The sequence below is a fragment of the Quercus lobata genome, chromosome 2 (assembly GCF_001633185.2).
Source record: "Quercus lobata isolate SW786 chromosome 2, ValleyOak3.0 Primary Assembly, whole genome shotgun sequence".
NCBI classification, from domain to species: Eukaryota; Viridiplantae; Streptophyta; class Magnoliopsida; order Fagales; family Fagaceae; genus Quercus; species Quercus lobata.
In genome coordinates, this window is record NC_044905.1 from 80,663,547 (window position 1) to 80,674,402 (window position 10,856).

Sequence of the window (10,856 nt, forward strand, 5' to 3'; positions counted from 1 at the left end):
TCATGGGGAATTGAACTGTTGATTTGGTTTGAAGAAAGAGACAAAGAGACCAAATTAGTTAGATAACCTATAGAAGAAGGGATAGGACTTGTGATCATGTTTTGTTGTAGGTCCAAAGTTAATAGATTCTTTAGCAGTCCAATTTCAGATGCTATAAAACCATTGGTTTCATTAGAAGACAAATTCAAACTGGAAAGATTTTTTAAAAGGAGAAGAGCTGAAGGGATCGGTCCAATGAATTTGTTATTACTCAGACTCAAAGCAATAAATTTTTTTAAATTTCCCAGTTCTCTTGGGATGGAACCACTTATTTGATTAGAAGAAATGTCAAATGTTACTAGTTGGGTGAGATTTGTTAGTGAAATAGGCAACTCACCTGTCAGTAAATTTTGGGACAGATCAAGGTAGGCGAGCATTGAAAGTGTACCTATCTCATGTGGGATGCTCCCCCAAAGGCAATTGCAAGAAGATTAAGACCAACTAAATTTGGGAAGGAAGAAAAATTGAATTTACTAATCTCATAAGACTTATATCTCACATAGACCGTAGCCATGTCAGTCCCTTTAATGCTTCCTCCAACATTGCATGTAATTCCAGGCCAGCGGCAATGATTTACAATAAAATCGGAATATTTATTCCACCACCTACTGTCTCGCAGTGCTTTCCTTTCTTGTTCTAGCGCTGATGATGGTTCAGATGTGGCCACAGAGCCAGCTGCAATAACCATAGTTGTGTCATGCATGAAGTTACAAAGAACCAATGCAATTACCAGAATGGAAATGGAGACAGAGGGAGCCATGTTACAGTGTATGATTGATGAGTGGAATGCAAGAACAAATGGTTGAGATTGTTATATTGATGACTGAAAGTCAATTAAATGAGTGTGCTAAGTACTATTGTCTTTCTAAATCATTCCAGTAAAATTTCCTTCGAATTTTCCTCGTAATGAAATTGAAACCAACATTTCCACATTCCGCGTGATTGGTTGACAGTTAGTGCAGATCTATCTAGCGCACTTGCTGTGTAGCTTGCAATTTGAGTTAGGACTAGTTGTGAAGAATCTGACTACTGCAATAAGTAAATGGCATAATGATTTATTGAGTTCCACTACAGATCCACTTTGAGTTGCATCATGCCATTCCTTGGGAGAATTATATTTTACCACCTTACAATATACCATAAGTTACACTTTACACCATAAATTTTTTAAAAAGCATAGTTAACACCATAAACTATAACCTGTGTTACATTTTGCACCTGTTGTCGATTTTGTTGTTATCTTGGATGAAAAATCAAAGTTTATGGTGTAAAGTGTAATTAAAAGTATATTTAGGGTGGTAAAATATAATTTCTTCTTTGTTTATAATAGATTGAAAAAAGTGATAATTAGCTCTTTTTACGTGATGCCGTCCAAGATAATGGTAGAATTAACTGCTAGGTGCAAAGTATAATATAGGTTATAGTTTAAAGTGCTAACCGTGCATTTTGAAAATTTATGATGTAAAATGTAATTTTGGGTATAATTTACGATGATAAAGTGTAGTTTTTCCCATTATTTGTCGATAAGAAAGGAAGTAGGGATAAAAAAGATAATAATAATAATAATAATAATAAAAGCTTAAAAGAAGATTTTAATTTCATAGACCATGTACTCAGTTTTACCTGGCTTGGTTTTTTAGTTTGGTTATTAATAGTTTAGATGTGCAAATAAGTTTCTCCGGGTACATCTAGTTGATGAGTTCAATGGATTTGAAGGACATGTTGTAAATTCGAAAGTCTCAAGTTTCATCCCCAAACTATGGTCTATTAGGTTTCCATAGTATCTCTTGGTCAAAAATGTGCTTGAAATTTTTGTAATTGATCAAGTGCCATTAGTGTTAGGGTTGTAAATAAAATGAGTTGTTTATATATAACTCGGATTCAGTTTGGGAAAAATCTTATTTATATTAATTTACTTTGCAAACAAGTCATTTTCAAAGCTAAGGTTAACTCGAATATTACATGAGCCAAATTCAAGCATAGTAATGTGTTTGTAAACGAGCCTCGAAAGTATGATATATGTACATGTATAAAAATGTACTCACATAAATTTCATATTGAATATTGTAAATAAGTTCATGAGATATTAACTTATTATTTGTATTTATTGATAATATATACATAGTCAATTTGGTAGTAAAAAATGTATATTTTTAACAATAAAATTTTGGCAAATAAAATTTTTATAAGTTCATAAACAAAATTTTACTATTAATGAACACCAATAATATAGTTTCAACTATAAGTTATTTATTAATCACTGGCATAGATTTGTGAAGTTGAAAAAAAAATTAGTCAATATTTACCATATATGAAAAAAGAATAAATTAATGAAGTAACTGGTGAACAAGCTTGAGTTTGTTCAACTAGAAAATGATCTAAGTTTGAACATGTAACCTAGTTTGTTAATGAGCTTGAACTTAGCTCTTGTTCGAAATAAAATTAAATGAAAAATCCTAAACTTTTAATACTTGACTCACTTTAGCTCGTTTATAGCCTTATTTTGTGTTGCCACTTAGATCCTTGTTTGCTTGTTTCTTTCTATTATTGAATTTGTCATATAGTTAAACAACAACAACAACAACAACAACAACAAAATCTTGATCCCAACATATTGCTAGATGTGATATCAAGAAGCCTAAAATAATTTTATCTAGTTATGTTATACATAACATACTGATTGCTTGAGTGCACCCCTAATTAGATTCTAGGGTTGTACACATCCATTTTTTGGGGGAAAAATTTAGAAAAGCTTGTGCTTGACATCAAAGTTTTGGTTCTTCATAGTTTGTACTACAACAAATGTCTCCTACACTTTGAGCCCAATTTCATTTTGGTCCTTAATTTGATTTTGCACCTACCTTAATTCCTGAAAACAGAAAATCACATCAATTTTGGTTCCTGCTGTCAACCCACTAACAGAAAAGTCCTACCTGGTAAACGGAGTGCATAGGTACGTAGCATGTTAAATGCTGACATGGCTAATAAAATAATATTAAAAAACTCTATTTGGCTTTAGAAAATGACATGTCAGCATTTTAATTAATAAAAAATATTAATTTAAACTGAAAAATTCAAAAACAAAAACAATTTTTTTTTTCAATTTTAAAAATTGAGAAAAAAAAAAAAACTTATAGCAACTATTTCAATTTTTCTTAAACTTTCTTAGGAAATAAACACTAAATTAACACTCTTTTTCACCCTATGTTGGCATGCTGTGTTTGTGTTTGTATCTATTTCATTTTCTTCTTTCTTTAAGATAAACCAAAAAATCAAATCAATACAAAAATAAATTAATAAATAAATCTTATCTCTCTCTTAGTTCTTGTGTTTGGTATCTTTCTTTTTCTTCTTTCTTTTCAGATGACTTGATCTCTTTCTCTTTCTCTTTCTCTTGGTGCGTGTTTGCGTTTGTATCTTTCTTTTTCTTCTTTCTTTGTTCAATCTTAATCTCTCTCTCTCTCTCTCTCTCTCTCTCTCTCTCTCTCTCTCTCTCTCTCTCTCTCTCTCTCTCTCTCTCTCTCTCTCTCTCTCTCTCTCTCTCTCTCTCTCTCTCTCTCTAGACCTGACTCTCTCTCCCTCTTCCTTGTTTGATCAGCGATGGTGGTAGTGGGTTTAAGTGTTTGATCAGTGGAGGTGGCTGGGTTTAATGGGTTTTCGTGGGGGTGGATGGTCGATAATGGAGGTGGAGATTGTGGCGAGAGTAGAGATTGGTGTGGCCATGAGTCTTCAGCCATAGATTTCAGCCATAGGTCTGTAGGGAAGATGGATTTTTAGCCATAGGTCTTACGAAAGAAGACCCATAGTCAAAGATTAAGAAGTTTGATTGATTGAGATTGAGTTTGAGTTTGAGTGAATGTTTGGCAGGAGTTGAAGCTGTGGATGGACAAATTGAAAGTGCTACAAAGGCTAGCTTCAGAGCAAGGATCATCTGCTAGGATTTTAAAAGTTATGGTAGATCCACCTAACACTGGTTTGCATCAATTGAAAGTCCCCTTCTTTTCCTTACTTCACAATCACAAATACTTCACTTCTTCTTCATGCTTATTCAATGTATATTTGGTGGCTTTCCTTCTAAGCTTGTGGGTCTTGGATTTATGGAAATTTTGCCCTTGATGTTCTGGGTTTGTTTGTGGGTTTTTTTATTTATTTATTTTTTATTATTTTTTTAATATGTGGATTTGTATGTTTTTCTGGGCTTCTTTTGTGTTTGTTTCTTAATAAAATTTCTGGGTTTATTTCTTGGATTTATGGGTTTGATTTACTAGAGGTTTTAATGTTGAATGTGTTGGAATTTTGTGGTGAGATTGATTATGAGTGGGTTGGCCGGTTGGGTTTGTCTTGATTTGGGGAAGAACATGAAGCATGAAGTTCATGTTCTAGGGAATAAGAAGACAAGGTTCATCCAAAAAATAATGAAAAGCAACAAAAAAAAAAAAAGAGATTTTTTAAAATTATTTCATAATTTGTTTTTAAATTTTCTGAGATGGCTTTTTTATTTATTGAAATGCTAACATGGATGCTAATATGGTATTTTTAATATTATATTTTATTAGTCACATCAACATCCAATATGCCACCTATACACTCCGTTTTCCAGTTAGGACTTTTTTGTTAGTGAGTTGACGGCAAGGACCAAAATGGATATGATTTTCTATTTTCAGGAACCGAGGTAGGCGTAAAATCAAATTAGGGACCAAAATGAGATTATGCCCAAAATGTAGGGATCAAAAGTATATTTTTGCCTTGTTTTTATTAGTACACACAATGTACAGACCCAATGGATTTCAAAAGAAAATTACAAAATATAATTTGTCTTATCACCTTATGGATTGACTAAACTGAAATTCAAATTATGGGTCCAATGATTGGACCAAGGGTAGAAAATTTTGAAAATATATATACAATTATTTTAATTTTTCAAAATTTAGTCTACAAAAATAAGAGTTTCCCCTCCAAATATTGGAATTAGTCCAATAATGCTCTTAAAAAAAATAATTGGTCTAATAGTTATAGAGATATAACTTTATTTTTCACAATTCTATTTTTTATTGTTAAATATGCTCTTATATCTGTTAAGTATTTGATAAAGTTTGACATCAAACATGTTGAATTTATCTTTTTCAACCCGTTATGTGGCGATTAACAAGTCATTGACTCATTAAAAAAATTTTGTCACTAAAACTACATATGAAATATGTCTTTATTTGCCACATAATGGGTTAATGTAAGGTAACTTTAAATATGTTTGGATCCTAACTTATTCCTCCAAGTTTTGGATCATTCATATTTTTAAAATTTTCATTAGCTCAATTGAAAGATTTTTTACTTGCTTTAGTATAAAATTTGATAATTTGTATTTAAAATGAAATTTTTTAAGAATTTCACTATGAAAATGGAAAAAAATGAATTTTATCTTATGAAAGATCGCCATCCAAAATAATTTTTGATTGAAAATACTAAGCTCTTTTTTTGGTTGGGTGTGTGTATATATATAACTTATCAAATAAAAAAGTGTGTGTATATATAATAAAAAAGCATGTGTGTGTATATATATATATGTGTTAGGGGGTTGTCTTGATAAATATATTAACGTCACAACTTAGCCCCCCCAAACAAAAATTCCTGACTTCGCCTCTGGATAGGACTTATAATAAAATTGTGAAAATGTTTGTGAATTCTTTTTTGTCTAAAAACTTAATTTTTCGTTTTTGTTCTATCAATCCCATTTACTTGGTTGTGGGGTAAAATTGGAAGGGTGAGACTTTCGTCCAGTGTACATTTCAACATTTGTATTAGATTGGATACTAGGTTGATATTTGCCATTTTAGGACGTGTTATATCCATATAATATTTAGTGCACAAAAATACGGGAGTGAAGTCAAACCCAAACTGAAATACATGCTCTCTTTTTTTCTTTTTCTGTTTTTTTCTTTTTTATATGTGTATATTTAATGAAGCTTGATTATGATCCAAGTGAGTAAAATCTTCTTAACAATACCATGAATTCTTGACCACAAGTAATATAGTTGCCACTATCTAACAAATTTTGTGTACACTAAAAAAAATTTCTAGACCAATTTTTTGTTTTGTTTTTGTTTTTGTTTGTTTGTTTGTTTTTTATTTTTTTTTTTATTGAAAAACAAAAAAACCGCTGCTGTTAAATTCGAACGAAATTGGAGCGGCCATGGGTTGCAACTTGCAAGGTAAAGTAAGCCGATCAAATATTCCTGTCTTATAACAATTCACAAATCATTTTAACTGTTAATCGTTTGAACAGGATCGATGGTTTCCCACTCCCTACGCTTCTAATTTTAGGCCCATAAAACTTCCTTAGTTTACTATTTAATCACCCCAATTGTGTTCACTTATAACTTAGACCAGGGACATGCTGCCAAGTTTTAAAGAAAACGTAACCTTGGTTCAATAGGTTATTCTGGCAAGGTCTTGATCCTCTACTGCACCTTGCGTAGATCATTTCAAGACCTTGGCCATATATAGTAAAAATATTCTCACCAAAAAAAGAAAATTTTACAACAAAAGTATACCAAAACAACGTACACATATAGGAAATCAAATGGTGGCAGCTAAGCTAAGTTTCATTCTTTTCGCTTCCTTTGCTGTACTAATCCCAGGCCTCCAGGCCAATATTGCTGAATACGACGAGTTTTGGCTGCAACGAGCCGAGGAAGCAAGGAAGGATGCCCTCGAGGCCTATCACCCAAACCCAGAAGAAATCACTGAGCAATTCAACACCCATGTTAATGAGTAAATCCAACAATTATTCACTTTGTTTAATTTCATTAAGTAATATATTAGAGACAATTATCAAACATCAATTATTTTACCATATATATAAATATATATATATATATATATATTTTTTTTTTTTTGTTAGTAGCTTTGAAGGGCTAAGATCCTCCTTAGTAATTGGAAGCATTTAAAAGCTAGTAATTAGTAATTATAACCGTATATCATTTTACACGGTTCACACATTTTTTTAGTTATGATATTTACCTAAATTTTACTTTTGAATACTGTTAATAAGTGCCCTTAAATATTTTAGAAAAAATATTAATTGTTAACTAATTTTTTCTATTAACTCTCTCAAAAAAAAAAAAAACTATTAAAACATTAATTTTTTTTTTCCATAAAAACTTTTCTAAAATAGTTCATTAACAAATACCCTTTAGAAATTCGTTAATATTTCTCTATTTAGTTTATAAGAAACGGAGAAAGTGGATTTGAATCCCAAAATTTTATCATGAGATTGAATAGTACCATGTATTGATTGATGAGGCTCTTAGCATGTAGTCATTTACTGTGTAAGGTATGGTTTCATTGTAATGTATGGGTCTAATATGAAACAAAGGGCTGCAATGTGCACGTAATTATATTGTTTTGATTACATCTTGTGGTTCATGAACTCATGCAGGGTCTTCGAGAGGACCAACAGCACAAGGAGGAGTCTAGGTCAAAAGAAATACACAGGTCCATGCAGGGCCACAAACCCAATTGACCGGTGCTGGAGATGCAAGAAAAATTGGGCTACAAACCGCAAGGGTTTGGTTAAATGCGTCCTAGGGTTCGGACGCAAGACTACTGGAGGAAAGCGGGGAAAATACTACATTGTCACGGATTCCTCTGACAACAACGCGATGGCACCAAAGCCGGGAACTCTACGTCACGCCGTGATCCAGAAGAAGCCCTTGTGGATCATATTTGCACACAGCATGGTGATCAAGTTGTCCCAGGAGTTGATTGTGAGCTCACACAAGACCATTGATGCACGCGGGGCTAATGTTCACATTGCCTATGGTGCTGGAATTACCATTCAGTTTGTTAAGAACGTGATCATCCATGGGCTTCACATACATGATATTGTTTCGGCACCAGGTGGCACGGTTAGGGACTCTGTGGACCATGTGGGGTTTAGGACAGCGAGTGATGGAGATGGAATTTCTATCTTTGGATCCACAAATATTTGGCTTGATCATCTTTCTATGTCCAATTGCCAAGATGGTCTTATTGATGCCATTCAAGGATCCACTGCCATCACCATTTCAAACTCCCACTTCACCCATCACAACGATGTAAGTGTATCTATATTTTATGGTTGAGATTAAATATTATAAATATAAAAGTGTATCAAATGTCACACCATTTAAGATAATTTTTTAACGATGTGACAATTTGTACATTATTAAGTTTAACAAATAAAATTTAAACTGGAAAATGGATATACCATGATGAGTTATATTGTGATGGTGCAGGTAATGTTGTTTGGTGCAAGTGACACCTTTGAAGGTGATAAAAAAATGCAAGTCACAGTGGCGTTCAATCATTTTGGAAGGGGATTGGTGCAGAGAATGCCAAGGTGCAGATGGGGTTTCTTCCATGTTGTTAACAACGACTACACTCACTGGCTTATGTATGCCATTGGAGGTAGCCAACACCCTACCATTATAAGCCAGGGCAACCGCTTCATTGCTCCACCTAACGTTGCTGCAAAGGAGGTAATTAATTTGTTATGTCCATGCTAAAGTAGCCCATGAAGATACCTGTGATAAAATTGCCAATATGGAAAATGTTGAAAATTCTATCCATTTTATGACAAAAGGCTTAAAAACTAACTTGACAATTAATAGAATTGGTGACACATTAATAGCGTAATATATAAATTTCTTAATTACATTTTCGTTGTATGTTTTAAAAATTGACACATTAGTTTGTAAGATTTATACAACAAAATTTGTAATGGGCTAATAGTTATGGCATCACTCTAGCCAATATGTAAGTTCTAACCCAAATGATATTTCCATACTATGTACACTAACAGTCATTTTGTTTTTAATGGGTGTTTTAGGTGACAAAGAGGGACTATGCCACGCAGGATGTATGGAAGAACTGGACATGGAGGTCAGAAGGAGATATTATGATGAATGGAGCATTCTTTGTTCAATCTGGAAACCCTAGCAAGAAGAGACCATACAGCAAGAAAGACATGATCAAGGCGAAGCCAGGGACATTTGTCACTAGACTCACTCGCTTTTCAGGTTCACTAAACTGCAAAGTTGGAAGACCATGTTAGAATATAACTATCTCATTATTATAAATGGGGGGTAAATTTTTACACGATGACTTGCAAAAGAATAAGTGAGAAAACTTCATGTATGTGTTTGATTCTTTGGCTCGATGGGTAAGGAGAGAAAAATGGAGATATGTGGGAGTAGGATAGGAGGAGGATGAATACAGAAGTTTTGAAATGACAATTTTATGGCATAGATGGTTTGTTGGTTCATTTGCACTCTATTCTCGGAGATGGTATATGATGTATTCCATCAGTATATATAACTAATCCTAAAAATATTAATTCGTATAAAAAAAAATAATTACATAGGAATATAATTGTCATACAAAAGAAAATATAAATATAAATGTAAATTTTGTAATTTATATTTCATACCTAGTTTAATAATTATATATCTACGTCATGTGGAAAGATATGAAGCAAAGTACTAACAGAAGAAACTATAACCACTGAACTTTATATGAAATCTAGTCACCACTAGAAGAGGTGGAAAAGAAGGGTCTGTTTGGATACCGTTTATTATTGAAAACTGAAAATATTGTAACAAAATAATTTTTAAATGTGTGAATAGTGCTGCGAGACACAGTTTTAAAGTTTTTTTTCTAAAAAAAGTACTTGCAGGTCATGTGAACAGTGTAAGGGACCCATTGTTTTTTAGCCAAACACAAGAACACACAGAAAACATGCGTTCCAAACGCACACGAAATAATCACGGTAGTTTTTTATTTTATGCCATTAACAGAAGGGTCACGTATCTAGAATAAGAATATAAAGATGGCTAAATGGAAATACAAAGAAAGAATATCTGATTTGAAAGGAACCTCAAAAAAAAAAAAAATGATTTGAAAGAAAAGAAATTTGTTTTAAGATAAGGGTAATCCTATTGATGAAAAGATTAGGGAGAGTTATTTCAGATGATTAGGTTATATGTAGAAGAGAGCGATTAAAACACCAATGAGAGAGTAAACCGATTCAAGTTGAGGAAATGGAAGAAAGACATTGAATAACATTTTGTAATAATAAAAAATGCATGACAATTAAGGATGTGACATAGGGTATGATTTTGGCTATCATAGAATAACAAAAAATATATATATATGGTCAATGCTTGATTAATCCATTAAGTATCCACAACAGAGACTAATTAAAATTTGATACTAAGAGTGCGTTTCATATATATATATTTTTTTCCCAACCGTAACTTTTTGACTTTTCTTCTGTGAACAGTGCTCTCATGCACTGTTCAGGAGTCCCACAAACTACACTTTTCAGCAATTTTTTCATTAAAAATGGGTCCCACGGTATTATTTACACATTTAAAAATTATTTTGCTACGGTGTTTTTCAGTTTCAGTTTTCAGCTATATCCAAATGGACCCTAAGACTTGTTTGTTAGTATTGTTGTTGCTGTAATGGAAGGTTCCACTGACTAAGGCATTAGGTATTAGCACCAAGATTCAAGACGTATGATCTCTAATGTCATGAACCTCGGTACTCAAACAAGTTAAGGTGGCTTATGCGGACCCTTATAGCTTATGAAGTAGAGGCATAATCTCAGTTGGGGCAACAGATTGTGCACGTGGAACTTCTTCTTTACCCATGGCAGTAGCGGTTTCATCTCAAGGTCTTCATTAGATAAGGCAGGTTATTGACTGTTGGCAAGATGTGAAAGCATTATATTGTACGTCTGAGAATTTATGGCAGAAGACACTACAAAAAATGTGCTT

At 32.8% G+C, this 10,856-nt stretch overlaps 1 protein-coding gene across 1 annotated transcript; it reads left to right on the forward strand.

Moving 5' to 3' along the window:
- The first annotated feature begins 6,509 nt into the window (after window positions 1-6,509).
- On the forward strand, window positions 6,510-9,233 carry LOC115978337 (pectate lyase). Its single transcript, XM_031100360.1, has 4 exons — window positions 6,510-6,807; window positions 7,475-8,132; window positions 8,313-8,555; window positions 8,906-9,233. The coding sequence occupies exons 1-4, from the start codon at window positions 6,617-6,619 to the stop codon at window positions 9,128-9,130; spliced, it is 1,317 nt and encodes a 438-aa protein (XP_030956220.1). The 5' UTR covers window positions 6,510-6,616; the 3' UTR covers window positions 9,131-9,233.
- The last annotated feature ends 1,623 nt before the right edge of the window (window positions 9,234-10,856 follow it).